The following is a 22,685-nucleotide window of genomic DNA, read 5'->3' as shown; positions in this document are numbered from 1 at the left end:
TGCCCCAGCAGCCAGAGCCAATGTTTGCAGAGTACTTCCTGGCTGCAGCTCTCTGCTCGATGTTTTCTTAAAAACATGCATTATCTCTTTTGCCTTGTGTTTGTTTTCTTACCCAAAATGTTCCTTGCTTGCTTTGCACACCCCCCATCCCCCCACCCCCCAGAGCCCACTGGAATCCCACCGCTGCCTCTTGCTGCTTGAGTTCAGATAATGATCTCAAAAACAGCGCCCGCTTCCCCCACCCCCCTCTCTGGCTCTAAGCCGCTTCCTTTCTCAGAAGGCCTTGCAAATGGTTGCAGAGGGCTCCACTGCTTGAGAAATCTCAAAAAAAGACAAGAAAAGAAAAGAAAACCAACTCGGTGATTTGCAGGTGCAAAACAGAAGCCTTGCTTGACATTTGCAGAACTATTGTGGCTCCCTCTCTTCTTCCATGGCGATGGGAAAAACACAGTTCAGGTGCAGAGGCTGGCAGGCACGACCCCGTGGGAGTCCACAGGACTCTACTGCTCCTTGTCTTCTTTCACCGTCTCTTCGCAGTTGTCTTGCTCATCCTCCTGGACCAAGAATTCCTCGGGGGGCCACCGGAGCTCCCCGCTCTCCACCTCCCCCTCTGTGGGTTCCACCACTATGGAGGGCAGGCGGTCCTTCAGTTTGCAGCAGCGGTCAAAGTCGGATGGGTCAGGGAAGATCTGAAATAAAAGCAGAGCAGGAAGCCGGTCATGTACATATTTGAAAAGAGAAACTTGGTTCCTTCTTTTCATATCCACATGGCATACGCAGCACCTGCCATATGCCAGGGACTGTGCTGTGCCCTTGGGATTGTAGGAGGCATAAGGCAGGGACCTGGGGAATAAATTCTAGGGCCACACAGGGCTCTGTCCTTCAGCCAGACTTTGATTCTAATCCTAAAGCTGAAAGTTTTGGGGCAGTGCCACTGAGTCTAAAAGTTTGGTGGAATGCTGTTTGTACTCTATTTTATTTTATTTTCAGATAAAAGAATTCAAAATCATGCCACCCACAGTAAGTCATGTCTCTCTCTGCAGCAAGCATTTAACACCAGCAGTTTAAAGGATACAACAGGTGCCATAACATTAAGTTCTTCCCAGGATGTTTATTGGCACCTAGGATGAACAGGCTACCACGTGCTTTACATACATAATTTCAAACCAACACAGTCACGCTGAAAAATAGGTGTTGCTAATGTTGTTTTAAAGAATCTCAGGCCTGGGGAGGTAGGTTGTCCAAGACCACACAGCCTGGGAATTAGTGAGTGTGGAATGAGATTCAAACCCAGGTCTGTCTCTGACTCCCACACTCAGGCCCCCAATCACCCTGCCCCTAAAGTAGATGGGTTCCGATCCCCTGGCAACTGCAAAGTCAAAGCCAAATCCGGATTGAATGCATGGCCTCAGTCATGGCAAGCTGGGAACGAAATCCAAGGCTCCTTCCTTTGTCACCTGTGAGCAACTCTTGGCTTCTTGCCAGCTCTATACCACAGTCTAATTCTCTTTCTAGAGTCTCATCAACAAGGCTTCGTTCTTTAACTCCTACCGTGTGTCCTGCCCAGAGGTGGCAGAAACCCCAAACTGGGCTATAAAATCAAGGGCCAAGGCTGGCTCTGTGGATTCCCTTTGCACACACTGCCCTGTGACTACAGCTGACCCAATTCTTTGCCCAGCAGCTTAAGTACTTAATCTGCTCGGCTGCTGGCCCCTTGCCATTCACAGCACTTGGTGACACACCTGAGAACCAGAGAGAGGAGCCTCTGTCTGGGACACTGGGGCTCACAAAGTCACAGATACCAGGCATCTTCAAGGCCATGTCTTCCCACCTGTCCATTTGATAGATGAGGAAACCCAGGCCCAGAGTGGGCAGGGAACTCACTCAAGGTTACACAGTTTGTTCATGGCAAAAAAAAAAAAAAAAAAAAAAAAGGAAAGCAAAATGTGTAGCTGGTGGAGGCATATATTTGAAGAGATCCCAGGAGCTGCCTGCTCCTTGCTCAGATGGAGACAGGCCCACAGCAGCAGACAGGTGTCCTCCATCCCCGGGAGGGAGAGGAAATGCTCTCCTGTGAACTCAGGCCTTCCTAACTTCCATGGTGCTCCAAGGTTTCACTGCACCCCAACCCCAAGCAGCGCTGCCCCAGCCATGTCACACTCTGGTCATGTCACAGGCCACGTGGGCCTTTCGGGAATCAAGGACCTCAATGAAGCCTCCCCAATCCCTGCAGATGAGTGATTATTAACCATTTATCCAATAAAGGCCTATTGCTTGGGATTAAGCCTTAAGCCAGCTGCACAACCAAGCATCATTAAAGACTTAACAAGGCTCATAAAAAGCATCATAGTGGCAGGCAGGAGAAAAACAAGGCAGAGGAGGGGCTTGGTCAGTGTGGGTCAAAGATGGCACGGGAGGCCAACCCTGGAGAGTAAGGACCTGGGAGAGTAAGGACATTTAGGAGAGTAAGACCTGGGACTCTGAGGGTCCCATGGCAGAGCCAGGATTTGACCCTAGATCTGCTGTTTTCAGCAGCAGAGACTTTTGAAAACTGAAGCAGGATGCCACAGGGCAACATCCCCTCTGCACAGATGGAAAACTGCCCAGGAGGGTGAGCAGGAGCCTGGGCCTCGACTGCCCAGACTGAAGGCATCAGTTCAGGCACCAGGACGATCCTCTGGGCAGCCAGGTCTGAAAGATGGGCTTTCTAGTCCAGATCCTTGCTCTCAACCTACAGGACCTGAGACAGAGCTGTGGGATATCAAGGGATGGACACCTGACTCCGTATAGACCCTGGCTGCTGTCTGCACCCTTGGACCTCACAAGCCCGGGGCTGTGCCTGCCTGGGACTTGGCCCTCAGCCTGTGGCTGGGAGAGGTGAAAACCTGAGTCTGGTTATGGTCACTCAAGCCAGGAAAGAGAGAAAGAGACAAGAAGCAGGGCAAGGCCAGCAGAAGGAGGACAGGGCAATAAGGGTGGGAAGCATAGGATTTCATTTCAAGCTGGGAATAGTCTTTCCCTAAAACAAGGGGAAAAAGGTTAAAATAATGATGACAAGGACAGATGAAATTTTTGCCAAGCAGAATCTCAATCTTCACTCTAGTCCTATGAAGTATGTAGTGGTGTAATCCCTGTTTTATAGATGAGGAAACTGAAGCACAGAGAGGGCATGTGACTTGCCCAAAGCCACATACCTAGCAAGTGGCTGAACTGGGACCCAAACCCAGACCTGTAGGACTTCACATGAAGCATTCATTTGACAACATAGTAGGTCAAGCCACAGAACCAGATTCTTACTATGTCCTTGACATCAATTTTATGACTCTAGTCAAATCCTCACACCCTCCTGTGCCTCAGTTTCTCATTTTAAGAAGTGACATGACCTTCTTGTCTCACCAGGTGGGTACATGGTCTTGGCAAATTCAAAGATGATAAAATACTTCGAGGACATGAGCTAAATTGAGATTGCAGTGTCCTCTTTGGAGCAATGTCATCTGGCCAGTAAGTATCCAATCTCCAAGCAAGAGGCAGTGATACTAACACAGTAATTAAAATAACTCTGAGCAATGTCATTCATACCAAGAGCTGCACAATTAAGTCTTTTAAGTCCTTGGGGGAAATCTGAGCATTGAACTTCTGATACTGCTTAGTTGCCAGAGAACTTTGCTCCCTGAATTGCTCAAAGCAGGCACCATTAAAAAAATTTTTTTTTCTTTTTTTTACAAAGCCTATTAATCATATTTTTAAAAATCACTATAATAATCTAAACTTTTCATCAGAGGTTTTATTTTATTAACAGATTATACCAATTTGTGCTTCTGAAGATTGTAGCTCTCTCCAAAAACAAAAAGCATCCAGAACCAAACAGCTTCTGGTTTCCTCACCAAGAGACAGAAAGCCTTGCAAAGTGTTGCTGAGTATTTTGCCAGCACTGTCTTATCTCTGACAGCTGTTCAAGAGGCTGACCCCAAGGAGGTCAACATTTTTCCACTAAGTCATGCTTTTTAATCATCTAGGTAGCAGAAAAATGAGAGGTTGCAACTGCAATTTGGTGGGGTGGGGAAGGGAGCGGAAAAAAAGGACTCAAGTCAGACCTGCCAAGCACATGACAGGTAGGGTTGAGGCGGCCGGCCAGCCTGGTGTGCCGTTTGCCTGCAGCAACTGGCAGGCCTGTTCCAAAAAGAAACTGCTTCTAGTTAGACCTCTTAGCCCAAAGTGCTCCTTCTTTCTGGACTACAGAATGGCAAAAAAAACAAAAAACAAAAACAAAAACCAAAAAACCCTTTTCTCTTCCCTCTGCAGCCAAGGCTCATCTCTGAAGGTCAGAAAGAAAGATGGGGAGACTCCAAGAGGTATTCCCCCCACCCACCGCAGGGCAGGGCAGGTCTAGAAGCATCCATCCCCATCTGGGATTCTCCGTCTGGGCCCTATACCTTCCTCCTGCTGACACTGGACTCCACATCCAGCTATCACCTGGGCTGCCAAGGCTGATGGCTTGGTTGAAACTAGTGTAGACCAAGCCCTCTCCTTTGCAGACGGAACAACATCTTGATGGTCACACACACCAAGAACATCCCGGGTCCTGCATGACCTGCTGATGGTGAGTTTTACCAGGAACACTTCTTCAGAGGCACCCTTTGCCAGGTGGCCTCCAATCCCAACAGCCTCTGAACATTTCGAGAACTCAAATGGATTCTCTTGAAAGGTAGAGGGAGCTTTAGGACCTTCTAGGAAGAAAACACAGTCTATGAGATGTAGTTTGGATGCTGATATATTGGAATTGCCGGCTGTACAGATCAGTGCTGTCCAATAGAGTGTTTGCAATAATGAAAATGTTCTCTATCTGTGCTATCCAATACAGTAGCCACTAGCCACATGTGGCTATTGAGCACTTAAAATGTGGCTAAAATTTTAAATTTTATTTAATTTGTATTAATATAAACTTATGTAGGATATAAGTAAATATAAAATAAACATAAGTTTAAATAGTTATATGAGGCTAGTGGCTGCCGCAGGGGACAGATGATTAAGCATGAGTACAGGAAAGCAGGACTGTCCAGGAAAACTCGGTTGTTTGTTGACTGACCAATACAGGCAGCCTCAGTGCAGAGAATTCTGGGGTTGAGGGTGTGCCTCTGGAGATGAGGGATTAGTCAGCAGGCTTTTTCTTAGGTGTAAAAGTTGGCAATGAGCCAGCTTCCATTTCACCCATCAAGGGGACATGAAAGGCAACACCATGGCTCTAAAGGCCTCAAATTTGGAGGCCTAGCTATCAACTGTCTGCCTCTAAGCCAGGTGACCTAAACCTAGGTGCCTTGGGGTGGGGACAGGAGAGAGATGCCTGGCACCTGGGATGGAAAATGTGAGCCATTCTGGTCGGAGCCTCCCTCCCTTGTGTGTGCGTGTCTCTCAGCCATCACCTCTGAGAGACAACCTGAGCTGGCCACATGGAGGGCGGAGGGTTTGGCAAAGAGCTGAGAGATGCTAATAGGGAAAGTGGATACCCGCAGGCAGGCGAGATGAAAGGTGGTTAACTGGACACAAAGAGCTAATTACCAAATCTGTAAGCTGAGACCTCAGGAGCTTGCACATCCCACTCCTCTTTGCTGGGGTGGAACAGAGGAAAGAGGAGGGAGGGCAGAGGACTGAGATAAATAACCAGGCCAGGTCCCCAAGGCACTGTGTACAGAACCATACAGTAAGCTTCTACCCTCCCTAGTTGCAGAGAGGAAAAGAGGCAACCCCAACCTGCTATGGAAAATCGCCACTGCCCCAGGCAGGAGTCTGACTGCCACAGGCAGGAGTCTGAAAGACTGGGCTTTTACCTTTCCCCTGTCTCTTATTATCTCTGTGACCTTGGTCATTTTAGCTTCTGTGAGCCTCAGCTGCCTCCTGAGTAAAATGAGGAAGTCATCTGCACATTACAGGCTTGTTGGAAGTCACACGATGCTGCTGCTGCGTGTGAAAAGCAGCACAGTGCCAGACCGCTCTTCTCCTTGTCTATAAATTTGGATTAATGTTAATTCTGTTCTTACAGGGCTTTGGAGAGAAATGAATACAGGTATGTGTGCACATGCTCTGTAAACTCTAAATTCCTAATACTGGTTCTTATCAGGTAAGGCTTGGATCCCCAAGGAGCACTAAGAGTAAGGCACTGGAAAGCCAGCAGCTGTAGCTCAGGACTGGAGAGGGGGAAAAGCACTCCTAGGCTTGTAATCACAACTCTTGGGCCAGTGGTGAAATGGCTGCAACATCATCACTTCTCTCTCAGTGCCTCTGTTTCCCTAGGGCATGGGTTGGCAGCTGGAAGAGAAACCACTGTCTTGTCCTGATCCTGGTCTTTCAGGGTCAGGCCCTGCAGCCAGAGGTCTTTCCATCAGGCACCTCCTTCCTCCCTTGGCCCACTCCAGGGGCCGGCCACCCCCTGCCCCCTGGCTTCCCAAAGTCTGGATTTCTTATTTTTCCTGGAGAACAACAATGGATTGGCTTTGCCTGTTTATGCCTTCCTAGGAGGGGCTGGTTTATAACAATGGGCAGATTTCTACCAGCATCCTGCTCTGCCAAGGGCTGAATGAATGAGCAGCAGCTCATGCAAATGAAAAATACACCCTGCACTTTGCTCCTGACAATACATGAAGGCAAGAAATATGGTCCTTGAAATATTTGGCTGTGCTATTTTATCTTCTTCTTGTTTTTATCATTTGCATTTTACTGAGTTTTCAAAGTGAAATGTGGCTAGTAAGAACAGAGAGAATTATAGCAAAGGGGCAGGGGGCTACCGACTGGATCAGGGAGGAAAGAACATTCTCCAGTCTCTACTTGGAGGCCACTCAGCTTTAATGTCCAACTTTGACACTCTCACCTCGCTCAAATCTCCCCTGGATTGGGCTATGGAATATCCACCTCACCCTATCCTGCCCTTCCCTTGTGCCTCTAATCCTATAGGGGACATGAGCTGAGATTTGGGGCTTTATAACAACTGCTGGACCTCCTTCCTTTGGATCAAAGATGCTTAAGCCTCCAGCCTTGACACTTGAAAGAAAAGGAAATCCTTTGGATAAACACCATCTTTCAAAAACATCTCTCAAACACACACCCATCCTGTAAGTCAGGAGTTCCAAATTCCAATTAATTAGCACTAATTGCTACTGATAACTCTGGGCCCAGCAAACTAATGAGGCTTTTGGCATGTTAGAGAATTTTCTGAAAGTTTTCTGGGGTGGTAAGAAAAGACTGCAGTTATCTGGCACAGATGATTTCAAATACCCATGTCCATTGAGCATATCATCATTGTCCTCTTAAAAGAAGACAGGCCTACTAGTCACATCCAGAGACTCTTTGTTTTGGAGACAAAAATCTTGATTATTTAGCCTGGTCCCACAGCCTTCCCATCCTTGTCTGGAGTTGCCTTCCTAACTCCTACCACGTGGCTTCCAAACCCATCCCTGTACCAACTCTTTCAAGTCTCTAGGACGTCCTTGCAGCTTTGCCCATGGCCTTTGCTTGGCTTTCAGTCACTATCACTTCTGCAGCACACTGCCAGGCCAACTTGCCTTGTCCCCAAATTGAGGTCATCAGCTAATTACCTGTCTTTCTTTAAGTTAAAAAACAAGTGTTTTTTCCCCCAGACAAGAAGCCTTGCTTGATAGCAGCTCCTGTAAAAGAGGCCTGGAGATTTCACTTGGTCACAACTGCAGCACTGATGCTAACAACCGAAGCACACAGGGCTATATTCCTAGAGGTACACTCATTTCATTGAAGCCATCTACACTAACAGAGAAGCTGATGGTCCTACTAACCTCTTATCAGACATATTCTGTTCAGTCTGGGGCAGTGGTTCTCAAAGCTCGAATCCCAAGATACTTTGAGGGAGGGAGTTCAAATATTCTTATAATAATATGAAGATGTTATTTGCCTTTTGTGCTGTGTTGACACTTGCAGTAATGGTATAAAAAGCAAGAGTGGGTGAAATTGATGGCCCCTTAGCAAGAATTAATATGGAGGCAGCAAACTGACTTGTATTTGTCATCCTTGCATTGTTCACCACTTTACACTCACAATTAAAGAGAAAAGAAAAAGAACATCCTTGAGGAAGCAGTAAACATTACTTTTTATTAAAGATTAACTCTTAAATAAATGTTGTTTTAATAGTCTATGTGGTGAAATGGAAAGCCAGCACAAGCATTTCTGCTGCATGCTGAGGTACAATGGTTGTCTTGAGGAGAAGCACTCATCTGATTGAGCTGCCAGCTCAACTAGCCACTTTTTCCATGGAGTTCCATTTTTACATGAAAGAAGGACTAGCTAACAAACTATGATTATTCCAACTGGGGTATGTGTCAGACATTTTCTCAAAAATGAACAAAGTGAGTTTGTCACTTCAAGGAAAATGATAGTATTTTGTCACCAAATATAAAAATAGAGGTTTCCAGAAAAAATTAAATTTTGGAAAACTTGTATCAGCCATCATGAGCTCGACAGCTTCCTAATATTTGAAGACATTCTGATGAGACTAGTGGATACATTAACAAATGTGATTTTTTTGATATCATATAAGGAAATGTGTCAGCATTTGGAAGATCTGTATAACTCAATGAACCTATATTTTTCAAATGATGAGCGTATTACACTATAAAACCAAGCATGGATAAAAGGTTTACTCAAAGTTCAAGATAGACTAATGAATTTTAATGTAAGAATACAAGAAGTTCATAGATAAGGTTTCACATACCACCCTGCCTTTGAAGTTTAAGAAATTACCACTTGAGCTTTGGTGAGAAATATCTGAAAAGGCTGTGAAAATATTTCTTCCTTTTCTAGCTACATATCTGCATAGACCAGATTTTCTCCATTTGCTTCAACCAACACATATTGCAACAGATTGACTGGAGAAGCACATCTAAGAATCTAGCCTTTTTCTATTAAACTAGATATTAAACAGAATTGCATCAATGTAAAACAATGCCTTTCTTCTCACTTAACTTTTCTGTTTTAGAACATATATTTATTTTTTATTAAAAACTGTTATTTACATTAACATGTAATAGTTTCACTGTTATTCTAAAGGAATTAATAAGTAAAAATTTTAAAAATTCTGTTTTCATTTCTAAACTAGTAAATATCAAAAGACATAATCCACATACACAAAAGCTCTTTGGGTGGTCCTAAATAATTTTTAAGAGTGTAAAAGGGACCAAAAAGTTTGAGAATCATTGGCCTAGAGAAAAAGTACCCTCAGAAAGATGACTATGTAAGTCAAGGTTGAAAGACAACACATATTTCAGAACTGGAAAAGATTTGAGGGGAACATAAAAGGTACCTTCAAATATCTGAAAGGCTGATATAAGGAAGGAAGAGCAGACTTTTTAACTCTAGTGGGCAGATCTAGGATCAGGATGGAGAATTTCACCTTACTAGTCAATGCTGTAATGCAAATGATAGAGATTAACTCTCTCACTTATAGGTGAAGAAATCAAGGCCCAAAGAGGTGATGAGAGTTGCTTGAGATGACAGACACAGTAACAAAGCCCAGGTTAGGAACCAGTTATCCAGATTCTTAGTCCATAATCCTTCTGTTGAGGGCTTCTGAGCTCAGTGTCACTGGCGGTATTCAGAGAATACCGGGGTGACCTGGTGTCATATATTACTGTAGACAATGTCCCATATCAAGGTGACTGGACCATCCTCAAAGCTGAGATGCTATAGTGCCATAGCTTTGATTCCAAGTGGAGTGTGTAAATCCATGGTTTCCAAATGTTTTGTGTACTCCCTAAAGTAATTCTGGACACCTGTGTCTCCTATTATAAATATTAAAACTTTAAAATAAAACTTTTATGCCACTCTTATTTATTTATTTACTTAGGATCGAATGTATACCTTTATTTCTACTTCCTCTTTAAAGTTCACTAAAATGACAGGAAAGGGCTAAAAAGGCATAAACCCACCAGGATGAAGAATGCAAGAAGAGATGGAGCAGATGAGGGGAATTAATAACAAAATTCTGGAATATGGAAATCAGATAGATGTGGGGTAATTGATATATTAAAGTATAGAGAGTGGAAATATAAATACCCACAGAGTATTTAAATATAAATACGCACAGACAAGAAGAAGCACGTTACCCCACGGAATTCTTCAAAAGCATAACCAGTCTTTGAAATGTGCTCAATGGATGATAAATAACACAGCAATTTGACATGAACCATCGCCTATTAAAAACTCATGGAACCGCTCTTAAGCCACATCTTACATTAGTCCTTTCTCTATGTGAAACTTTATTTCCGTTCTATTTATCCATAGTTTTTTCTTAATGTAATATATTTTTATGTTTGAAAGTTTGTAGTCATTTTCATACTTCTCTGCAATAAAAAGATGCATTTATATATATAAGCTGACATTTAAAAAATGTCCCAGGACCCTAAGGCTTTGTTAATAATGGTAATAAAATCTGTATTGGCTTATTGCATCTGCTAGTACATAACTGATCAATGAGCAGATCATAAATAATTATTAAACACAAAGGTAAATTTTTAGTGCATTTGCGTCTGACTGTCATGGCTGGGTGGGATTTATGCTTCCTAGGCAGTACTGTTGTGAATGGCTTATTTGTTTGATGCCCTGAAGTTTCTATACCCTGAGGAGGGAACTTTAGAAGATTCCGGAGCGTGAGCAACAAGTCCACCTCTTGTAAAAAGGGAGAAGGACGAACTTGACAGAAGGTGGGAGAAGGACACTGGTGAAGCTTGTCGTCAGGAAATGCAATTGGGGCAAAGCAAGAGAAGGAAGCCCGAGATGTGGAAGTGGATTTCCCAAAGGCTCTCCCCGCTGTCATGACCCTCGGAAAATTTCTGTGAACCTCAGGCGCAGCTGGCCTCCTGTTTTAACACATTGTTAAAATGGTAAGTAGTATATACTCAGAAGCATCGTTAAGAAGTAATTTAGCATGCAAATCTCCAATACTAAACTGCCAAGGAAAACATCCAGGAAGAATCCTGATGCTTCAACTACCATGTCAAAGGGGACAAATGACTAAGGAAATATAAAAATCATAATTTAGTATTAGCTGACCTTTAAGAATGCTTCCATCTAAGAGCATACATTTAACTTTTGAAGAAAAATTTCCTTCATGGTAACAACAGTGATGTTCTTTAAAAGAACCCCGCTGTGGAATTTCACACTCATGTGAGCCAGTGTTTGTCAGCCTCATAGAACCCCTTCTTCATTTCTCTTATATCCACACTCATGTTATGTTCTTTCTTTACTCATGTGTTTAAAACATATTTGTTTTAAAATGAAACTCCATCACTACATAAATAGAAAATTAGTATTACATGCCATAGGTAGTATCCATAAAAATGCACTAACATTTTAAACGTGGTCTGTGTAATGAATGCCTGAATCAACTTTGTAAGCTACTGGCAGTACGTGGACCCTACTTGAACACTGGCCTGGGCTGTTTACATGTTGCAAAGCACCTGGAGGTTTGCAGAGTTGTTGAACGCCTTCGGGCACTTGGCCCTAGACTTCCTTTTGTTTAGATCTACATCTAAGTGCCTAACCCATCCTTAACTCCAGGGAAGCAATATATCTCAACTGTGAGTGGGACATGAGCCAGACCTGGAACCCCATGGAAACCAGGATGGTCCAGGGGACTAAGCATGCATCTGGCTAACCTTCGTGGGTCTCCAGGCTAATGTGGTTTCACTAGTCTTCTTCAAGTTCACACTGTGCTCCAATGTCATTATCGCTGACCCATATACATTTGTAATCCAGAGACTGTGTCAATGTACCTACTGTGGGACAAGAATATGATCACTACCTATTTTGCAGCACTGGCTAAATGCTGCTTAAACATCAACAATTGCTATCATCATACTTGAAATAAGTAATTAAAATATAGAAAGATATATGACATCTCCTAAACATTTTAACCATACATCTTTCTGACTATCCACGAAGCTCCTCTATTGCCCCTCTTTATAGATTTTATACTCCTGAGATTTTTATTTGCTAGAGCTTTTAATGCTGAGAGTTTATATTTTGATAAACTATTTTATTTATGTTTTCTGTTTTTAAGGTAATATATAATCAAGAGGCTTAATGATGTTGAATCTCTTTGAATCAGTAATTCTACTTTCAGAAATTTATTCCAAGAAAATGAATCAGACCTGTACTGAGATTTACATAAAATGTTGTTCAGAACAGTGTTCTCTGTAAGAACAAAATTTGCCACAACCTAAATATTCAGCAATAAGTGGTACATAACAAAATGAGAGAGCCAAATGACAAAAACATAGTCACAATATTATATTAAGTGAAAAAAGGATTCATTACAGGGTACACAGTATTATCTCAATTTTATTTTTTAAATATAAATGCACAGAAAAATACTTGAATATACCAAAATATTTCAGTGATAAGAATATGGGTGTTTTTTTTTCTCTTCCTACTTCACTGTATTTTCCTAAATTTCTATAAAGAATAAACATAACCTTTATAATAATAACATGCACAAACACTTACTCACACTTTCAACTTTTGACTTAGAAATTCTACTCCTAAGACTCTATTCTAGTGAAATAGTAAATAAAGTATGCACAAAGACATATATTTATAAAATTATACATAAATTATCATATTATTTATATGAGAAAAAATATATATGACCTAAAAATTTCAACAACTGGAGAATGTTAAATTATACTTTAACTTTAACTTTATGACAGAATATCGTGCAGTTGTTAAAAATGATAGCTCTGGAGCATTTTTAAGATGTTAGTTGTGAAGACATGATGCTGATGACCTAGATGTTGTTAAGTAAAACTGCATAACACAATGATGTGTCATCTTGGCTGCATAAAAATATAAGCTCATTGGAAAAGAGGGCAAAAGATGCTAAAATGTTAATAGTTATGATTTATACATGGTGATGTTATGGTGATTGTTAGACAAAAAGTTGTAAAAAAATTAAAAAATTCCACAATGGGCATATGTTACTTTTAAATTTTGAAAAGTAAGCACAGAAATAACAAAATACATACTTTATCAGGGAAAATATTAAATTACTAATAAAGACAGACAGAAAAAATTTCCTATAATTACAACACTCTAATCTAAAACAACCACTATGAACATTCCGCTGTCTGCCTTTTCAGTGTTGAATGTGTGTGGGTGTCAGCAGTTGTGTGTGCACGTGTGCATCAGCGTGCACCACTGGTTCTGTCCACAGGGATCCGTGGCTAATCTCAGTGCTTCTAACGTGTATTGGACTAATGGCCACCCACAAAATTATATACCGGGCAGTATCTGGAGAAAATGTTCAGGAATTTGGGAAAGCCAAGGATGCCTCTCAAGTCCAGGTTGGACAAGAGCTTTAAGCTCTCCAAAGTAAAGGCAGAGGATGTGTTCAAGATATATTTTAAATTCTGTCTGGGAAGAACACCAAAACAAGTTAGGAGAAAGTCAGGCCTAGAGACAGCCACCTCTGGACTGAAGTTTGTGAGTGCCCTCCTGGCGCAGGCCCATTCCACGCTATGTGAGAGATCCAGAACCTTTCTTCCCATTGGCTCCAATAAAATTCCTGGCCAAGAAGCAAATAGCGGATGCAGTTTCAGCTAAATGCTTGGGTGCCTCTTCTGTACAGTTTACCTAAAATGATTTACTGGTGGTGCAAGGCAATTAAGTTCAGTGAGGAGGGGGGCTGAGGGAGCTCCCACACTTCCTTTGAGATCAAAATGCTAGCTTGACAACAGTTTGAAGAAACTTCGGGCAAATTTAAACTTTTTTCAAGATGGGTCTGTGCCATAACGGGGCCCTTCCCCAGCTGAGGAGAGAAGCAGCAGGCATGGGACTTGTTTTTACTGAGAATGCATCCTTCCCGGGGCAGGCTTGGGGACAAGAGCAGGTGACGAGGGGAGAAGTGGGCAGAGTCACCGCAGGGGCTACTAGACCCCAGCAAGTCTAGATGTTGTATGAATGAAGGCCTGTCTTCATATCCTCCAAGGATTATTTCAGGACTTGGGCTTGAAAGATCATTTCAGGACATTCACTAGACACCCAGGAATAGCTCTTGGCTACAGTCACAAGATTCACCACCCAAACTCACCCCTTTCTCTCACAGTACAATCCTCCTTTCTGTCCAACATGGGAGACTGGGCCAACTTAGAAAAAATGCCGATCCTATAAAAATCTACATCATGGGATTGCTGGGGCAAAGAGATAGTTCTCAGAGCAGGAAAGGAAGAGTGGAAGGGCCCAATCACTCACTTAGTACTCATTAAGCGACTATTGTGCCCAGCATCATAGAAACAAAGAGCAGTCCAAGACACAGCCTCTGGCTATGCAGAGTGATGAACACAGGGCCACTGGACAGGAGGTGGTGGGCCCAACACAGGTCCCTTGAGGGAAGGCAGGTGGTCCTGGTGTCAACACGTTGGCGAGGAAAGCTAAGGAGGCTTGTTCTTTCCCTGGCCAGGCTTCAGACTGGCTACTGTGACCCAGGGCGTGGGGGCAAGGGGGAAAGTCCCCATGGGAATAATCCCAGCCCTCTACAGGCCCTAACGCAGGGGCCTTCCAAAACAATGAACGTGACATTTGTGTCACAGCTTTGAGTGTGGGAGAGAAGGTGCTGTATCCTCCTACAAAGTAGACTCGGTCTGCACAAGTGGGTGAGACTCAGAGACGCAGTCCATGCAGACATAGGCCTAACACCACCCAGGGAATGGACCCCGTGTGCTTCTGAACCAGGTGGCCCACACTGCCTGCTTTATGTCACATCAGTATCATTTTTACCAAGGAGAGTGGGGTGGAGGGAGTAGGGAGAGGAGAAAGAAAACTTGTTGCAATTCCAGTAACGGGTCATGTCCATGGCCGGACGGCTCTTGCCAAGTGTTTTGGAATTTTAGTTTTATGTCTCTCCAGGGACAACTGAGGCTTTTTGAGTCTGATGTTGTGAAGGATGACTTCCTGGTGACCACGGGGCTTGCATGTGGCCACTCGGCAGGGCCTCTGAAACTCTTGAGGACAAGTGGGGTACTACCACTGGGGGTGACCAATGAGAGGAGAATGAGGAGGAGCTACAAGGTGGTGGATAAGCCAGGCAGGGGTGCGGGGGGGACACGGGTGGGACACTGAGCAGGGAGGAACCTTCCTGAGGGCTTCCCCCAGGAATGAAGGAAGCCTGGCCTACGGCTGATGTATGTCACCATGTGCATCCTGCACAGGCGGGAACATCGGAGAGACAAGCTCAGCAGACACATGGGTGCAGAGAAAGGCTCTCTGAACCGCTGCCTGAGCTTAGTGATGAAACTGAGCCGGCTCTTTGAGGAGCTGCCGCTCCGGACAGAGGAGGGAGAGAGAGGAGGCGGCTGCTGTTGGGCCTGAGAGACAGATGGGGCTGAGAGGTCCTGTCCTGGGAGAGGCTGGCTCTCAGCCCCACCAGCCATCAGACCCCCAATGCAGGGGTGCGGCTGAGGCTTGCACCACCAGGAGCAAATCCTGGGCTGAGCAAGAGAGGCCAGCCTGCCTCTGTCACACTTCCCTACCGTGTAATGAAGGGGACCCCATGCAGGAAGCTCCCAGCTCTGTAGATCAAAGGGAACGCACAGGGCAGGGGGCACTGCGATGTGCTATGAAATTGCTCCTTCTGGTTTACAGTGAGCCCCTTGCTTCCCCAATGCCCGCCTGATGGATGCCCGCCTGATGGATGCCCGCCTGATGGATGGGTAGAGGTCAACCGGCAGGGGTATGCCACCAAGAATGACAGCAGGTGGAACACAAAGGCAGCCAGTAAGGGACTGTGCTGATCAGAGAGGAACTGAAAGAGCCCAGGGAAGGAGAAAGTTATCAGGTCTGGGTCCAGATGCTTTAGAAGGGACAGTTTTAAATGAAAACCAAGGAGCTGTATCCACATCTAGACTTCAGCAAGGGTGAAAAAACTGCCGAGGCCTCAGTGTGCTATGCTGGGGGAAGCTGTGCAGCAAGGTGGGCATCCCAGTGCCCCTGGGGTTGCAGCAGCATGGGTGTCCTCAGTGAACACCCAGGACCCCTCCCCATACAGAATCCAGGCCACTTTGGGTGCAGTGTGGAAGGAGACCCTGGCAGAGAAGCGTTCCCAGACACCCCACTCTTAGAGTCCCCAGAGCCAAGCAAGGAGCAGGCTCCACCAGGCAGCCACCGGCTTGTTCCTTAATTTAGGAAAAGGAAGGAGGTGCTGGATGGCAGACATCCCAGTCCCACAGATGCAGGGTGGGAAGAGAGCTGTAGCCATCAGGGACACAAATGTCCTCATGGAGACCCTCCCACTCAGCTCAGTGAGCTGGCTGCCGCCCACAACCTGCCCAAAATGTACTCAGACTTTCTAGTAATCCATTTACTCACCCAGTCCTCGGGGTGTCATAATTCATGCCAAGTGAATGTGTGTACACAGATTTCACATATTGAACTAACTCTCCGAGTGAATCATAAGACAAAACAGGGCACTGGCTCTGTCGATCTTCATGTTCATAAAATGACACGAACTGCCAGGAACAATAGACAGGACTTACCTGAATCTTTCAGGGGATAGAAGGGGCACCTATCAGAAGTCTTGATAGGCATGAGCTTTTAAAGAGACTAAGGCAGAAGCAGAGGGGGCCAGCTGTAGAATCAAGATGTTCAACTTCATTGAAACAACCACAGGCCACTCAGTACCTGCTCCATGGAGGCACTGAGCATGCAGGCACCTTGGGTGGGGGAGGGGTGATGGCTGAAAGGTACAAAGATGCTGACAAGTCATCCCCTGGGCAAGGACCTGGGCAAGGAGAAGGTAAGGCAGAGCCCGTATCCTCGAAGACTAGCAGGTCATCATTGGAAAGCACAAAATGCCACAAGCACTGAAAGATCACATCTGGTACAGAGAAATCAGGAAAGCTTCATTCTCAGTAGGTCTGGAAGGTGGGGGAATGACTGACAAAGTCCAATGTACCATTTATTTGATGTCTTTGTGTCAAGGTCAAATCACAAGCCTGAGATTCTATTTCATCTGCCAAGTCTGGATTGATGTCTCCTTCCCATTCTCAGTTCCTTGGAAAAGCAAATCTTGATAAAAGCCACGTACTATTATTATCCCCAGGAGTAACGCCAAGAACAGAGCTACGAGATCCCCTGCCCCCAGCACTGAGCCAAGCCTGAGCATGCACAGCGGATGGGCTCTGGCCCAGTGCCAGTCTCAGCCAACCCAGGGCTCTAGTGGGAATCTGTTTAATTGGATGGCACTAGCTTTGAGTGGGCCCAGAGAACATCCGTCATAAGAAATTGTCAGAGCTGCTCATTGTAGAGCCCCACACCTGGCATAAACAGGGGTGAGTCAGGGGTATCTGAAGGGGCAAAAAAATTACATTAGAGATGGAGTTGCCCTCTCAAAATCCTCATTTTCTTCCGAAGCCCAGCCCCAGTCTGATCCCTCTTCCAAGCCTTCCCAGATTCCGTCAGTAAGATTGCATTGTTGCGGCCCATACCTGGACTGACTGTGGCTTCTGATTGCCCATACCCGACTGACCGGACTGCCTGTGTTCCAGATGTTTACGTATATACTGGTTCCCACACGAGCCCTGGACATTTTGTGCAGTGCCCAGCATAGCAGGATGCACACAGAAAGTGCCCAATAAATATTGCTTGGTTAAATAGTACGTCTCCGCTTTCTCCTCATGACAAGAGTGCTTTGAAGATCTAGGTAAGACATTTTGCAGCTGGGCAGTGGTCCCCACCCAGGTAGCAGGGACAGATCTCCTGAGGGACTACAAGAACTGGGCCCCAGTCCCGCACCACAGGGGAAGATCTGAGGACCACTGTCTTGGGCCGCCCCTTCCTCCACTATCCCCTGTCCTCACCCTCAGATCAAGCAGGATGGCCCGAAGGACTCAAAGGGTTAAGAAAACTGCCCCATGGGGTCTGCCCTTTCTCTTCTGACATATCTAAAAGGAGAATAGAAAAAGCACACCCAAGACACACTGATGACTGAGTTTGGAAAAGTTCTGTGATGGAAATCTAAAACCCAGAACTGAAAGAAAACCTCACCTATAACCACAAAGAGATTCAATCTGACTCAGTGGCTTGGAAACTGGTATCCAAAAACACCCCAGCTGGTGGGCTAGGAAACTTCTGCACCTCCCACCAGGCTGTGGGGCCCTCAGTGGTCTTCCTCAAACCCACTCTAGGGGAGGAAGGTATGAAACTAACCTAGGAAAGGGTACCCCTTGACCCCAGGGCCCCTTCAAGCTAATTGAATATTTATTTCCAGCAGCAGAAGGGGGCCTGACTATATTGATACAAAACAAAGGGGCCTCCTTGAACCTCCCAAGTGTGTCTGAAGCTACATTGCCCAATCTTAGCTTCCATCCTGGTTCTTTTTGATCACCCTCCCCCACTGCACCCACCCTGGTTTTCTATTTCTTTCTTTCTTTACCAAATAAATGCCCCTGGCACAGTTCTAAGGAATGACCAGCCAGGGTATGGCTAGACCCTAGCCAGAACCACCCCAAGGTGCAGACATCCAATATATCAGAAGAGCAAGGCTCCAGGGTCAGAGAGACACATGTCACTGATGCAGGATGAAGCTGTTTCCTTATTTGTGAAACAGGGAGAGGTTTCTCACCACGGAGCTACAGTAGTGAGTGAGCAGGTGCCGTGTGCACCGTGCCTGGCCCGCAGCGGGCATGCAGTTCATGCCCCCTTCATCTTCCCCGGGCCAGCTGCCCTGCACAATTTCCCTAGCCCCACAGGTTCCCTTAAAAACAGACTCCTCCCTTCCCCCAATTCAACAGCCTAGGAACTGAAGGTGCTCTGTCACTGCTGGGGGTAATGGGAAGCAGCAGTGTGGCAAGCCAAAAATAGCACTGGCTAAGAGTCCAAAGCTGTCGCTTGGGTCCCTTTTTGTGGTCCTATGCCTTTTGGATCTACCAGACAAGATCATCTCTAAGCTAGATTCCCACAATAGCATCCCTGAGGTAGCTTCCCTTTTGGGGAAACATCTCTTCACTCAAAGCTGTTTGAGTATTAACTGTGAAGCAGCTGCCGAGGAAGAAAGCAGCGTTGGACACAGCTATCCAGCACCCACATACCCCTCCATCCCTCTCCATAAGCTGCCCCTCACGGCGATGCTGCTACTGCCATGCACAGCTGGAAGGGAAAGTCTGTCTGAACTGTCTGGAAAAATTACTTCCTCCTTTGCTGCTGTGAATGAGAGAGTCCACAGAGCCATGGTGGCTAATTCATAACAATGGCTAATGTTTGCTGGACCCTCGTGTTCTTGGCACGTTGAATGCCTGATACACATCTTCTCGTCATGTTGAATCTTCACCACAATTCTATGAGGTTAGAATTACCGTTGCTCCACTTTACAGATGAAGAAACTGAGGCTCACTGGCATTAAAGGACTTTCCCGAAGTCACACAGCTCCTACAAGTGGCCCTGGGGCACAAAACCAAGTCTGCCTCCAGCCCTAGAGAAAGCCACCAGGCTCTAGAGCCAGCGGTAACGTCGGACTTAACTCACCTGATAGGAAAGGCCATCCTTTCGGGGATTGAGGCCAATCTCCTCCATGGATGGGGTGTTCATCATCACCTCAGTCATCTCGGCCGATCTCAGGTAGTCAGGGCTGCCAAGAAACCCAGAGCAAAAGTCAGCAAACACATACACTTTCACGTTTCTGTTCTCAGTGTGTCTGCGCTGTGACATCAGGGCACTGTCTGGAGACAGGACGAGAGCTGTTCAAAACAGAACTTGCAGAAAAACAAGCTCACACCCCGAGGAAGTGCCCTGCAAGCCCACAGCACCAGGGCCCTGGCCACAAAGCCCATTGTCCACAAAACCCTCTGGGAAACCTTCCCCTTCCCTCCTCTCCTATATGCTAGTTCCTCTGGTGCAGAGACCCTAGGTTTTCTTTTATATGACAGAACCAGAAAAAAACAAAACAGTAGGTAGCTGAGTCCATCGGTCTGTATAAAAACCAATTCAGCCAGGTCTCCCTTCACCTCTCCGAATAAGAATAAAAATAATTCTCACATGAATTTTCCAAAGGAGAACTGCATATTATTATTACATAATAACAATAACAGGTCAACCTCAGAGAAACAAGGTCTAATCATGCTGCCTTTCTAAATTTCTCTGTCTCTCTCATGCTCCTTTTGGCAAAATGTCCCACTTAAGGCCCCAAGGGGTCAGCTTTTCTGTGAGTTTCACATCTGCCATCCAACCCCCTTCTCTAGCCCCAGCCACAGCAGCTGCAAGCTCACAGCTTGAAAAACATCCCCTGGATTAAAAGCCTTAAGGATACCCGGACTCTGATTGCAAAGGAAATTTCCAGAGGGGCCAAGCTGGCCCACCAGTGGCTGATATGCAAGTGCTTTGTACTCTCTAAGTAGGATACAAATGTTCCATTATCCTTGCACAAGCCCTGGGCACAAACGGCACCCTGCACACATAATGCCAAATACACATGCCAAATCCAGTTACCCACTATGGAACACCCAATATTTTCACCATTGTGCCCGTGTACAGGGTTTTAGAAAAAAGGAGAGGCAGGCTTTCTAGGGACTGTATCTAAGGAAATAAGGGTACCAGACTCCTCTTCATTTTATGGTTACTGCACAGAGTAGAAATGGCATTGGATTTGGAAACAGAAGCAAAAGGTCCTGTTTTAGGCTCTGCCACTCAAGAGCTATATGATCTCAAGAGCTGTGTGATCTTGAACAAGTTCTAAACCTCTCTGAGCTACAGGTGCCCTGTCTGTTACTCTGATGTTAATAATGCATATTTCATGGTTACATTAAGGGCTAATGTCTGGGAAAATGTATTGCAACCTATGATGTACTAATGAATAAAATAATCCCAAACCTCAATTTCTCAGGAGATAATATCCTTGACGGGCCCTAACACTCATTTTGTCAAATTCTGAGTGTGCAGAAGCACAAAGCCTCCAACAGCCTTCAGAGACTCACCCATAAGGCTCCCAACTGCTCAGACAACCACGAGTGCGAGGGTGCCCACAAGAGAGGTGTACACAGGCTTCAGGGGTGAGGGAATTTTTACTTTGTTCTGAGAGCTCAGTCCCCTCTCTAAACAGAGCCAGGCTAGGATGGGGGAAGAGAGACTAAGAGAATATGCTGGGCTTCTGAGCAAGTTTAGGTTCCGGAGCCAGGACCTCCATAGGCGATCTCCTCCCTGGTCATTGAAAGGCTGCCGCCGACCCCCAGAGAAATGGGCCAGAAGAGCGCTCGCAGGGCTCTCCCAGGCTCTTCGCCGGGTATAGGGGCTCTCTGCCCTCGTTCGGGGGCTGTGGCGCGGACCCGAAAGTTGAAGCGAGAAGCATGAACTTTCCGGTTCGTGGGCTAGGTAGGACTGCGACGAGGCTTGAAACCGCTTTCCCCTCGCTGGGTGCCTGTCCCCGATTCGGGGCCGGGATCCCCACGCCCGCACCAAAGAGCGCGCTCCAGGGCCGCCAGCGCTCGCACCCTTCTCCCCCCTTCCCCCGACCCCCGGTCCCCTCTACCCCAGCGCAGGAAGGAAGAAGCAGGCGGCGCGGCACGCAAGTCCCAGCAGACAGGGGGCTCTCTCCGCATCCCTGTCAGCCCCGATCCCGGCCCGGGGCAAACGTATGCTGTCCCGCGCCCGGCCTGGGTCCCTTCCAGCTGTGCACGCGAGGGCGCCCCCCCCCCCAGCCCCGGCCCCCACAAAGGAGGTTTTTAGGGGCTTTTAGAGGCTATGGACAGGGAAGAGAGGGTGCAGCGTGTTCCCTGTTGCTTGTGGCTTCAGTTGGGTTACGTGAGCTCGGCAAAAGCGGGGGCTGCACCAGCTCAGCCCCGCGGCAGCCGGCCTCGACGCCGAGACTTGCATGCAAACAAAAAGAAAAGGGGGAGGGGCCCGGAGAGAGCAGAAGCCCCCTGCGTCAGGCAGGGCGCGCGCCTCCTGCAGCCCTCTGCATAAGGGGCTTCTTTAGGGAGGATCAGGCGTGACCCCTGGCTCTGCCCCACCGCCACCACCACATTCACACCCTCCGGCCATCACTTTAAGGGAGGGTTCCGAGTTCACTTCCTTTGTCTGGATGCTCTCAGCACCACCTCCCCCCACCCCCACCTTTGCAACCTTGACGTTGACTCCTGCACGGGCTCGGGCCGGGCGTCCGCGCCACCGGCACGAGCAGGCGCACCAGCCCCGCAGCCACGGCCGCTCGCCGCGGGCGCAGGATACTCACCAGTGAAGGGGGAAATATACAGACATGAAGTCCTAAGGGAGGTTGACCCACGCCCTTGTGATTTAACAACGGTCACTGCGTCCCAAGTGAGGATGACACGGGCGCAGACGGGCGCGGCAGGCGGCCGAGTGCGGGCACGGGGCGTTCGCAGGTCCGCCTTCCCGAGGCAGCCCCACTGCCAGCGGCGTCGCGTCGGCAGAGAAGACCGAGCTCCCGCCCTCCACCGAGCTCCCGGCCCCACAAAGAGCCCGGGAAGCCGTATTTATAGGGGCGGGGGCGGGGCTTGGCCCCGAGAGGCCCCGCCCCACCTTCGCCCCCTCCTGGAATAACGTCACCAAAATCATGAATGGCTTTAGCGCTCGCAGCTCCGGCGGGCGGCGGCTCGGGGACGCGCTCGGCTCTGCTCCCGGAGGCCCCTGGTTTGCTGCAGCTCCTAGCCCGGCCCCCTCCCCACGTC

At 46.8% G+C, this 22,685-nt stretch overlaps 1 protein-coding gene across 1 annotated transcript; it reads right to left on the bottom strand.

Moving 5' to 3' along the window:
• Positions 1-231: 231 nt before the first annotated feature.
• On the bottom strand, positions 232-22,456 carry LBH (LBH regulator of WNT signaling pathway). The gene is made up of 3 exons (XM_063078895.1): positions 22,229-22,456; positions 19,531-19,633; positions 232-689 (listed from the first exon to the last, which is right to left on the bottom strand). Exons 1-3 carry the CDS (start codon positions 22,252-22,254, stop codon positions 501-503), a joined length of 318 nt encoding a protein of 105 aa, XP_062934965.1. The 5' UTR covers positions 22,255-22,456; the 3' UTR covers positions 232-500.
• Between the last annotated feature and the right edge of the window lie 229 nt (positions 22,457-22,685).

Source organism: Cynocephalus volans, chromosome 14 (assembly GCF_027409185.1).
Source record: "Cynocephalus volans isolate mCynVol1 chromosome 14, mCynVol1.pri, whole genome shotgun sequence".
NCBI lineage: Eukaryota > Metazoa > Chordata > Mammalia > Dermoptera > Cynocephalidae > Cynocephalus > Cynocephalus volans.
Note: the sequence above shows the minus strand (reverse complement) of the source record. Positions and strands in the feature narration are given on the sequence as shown.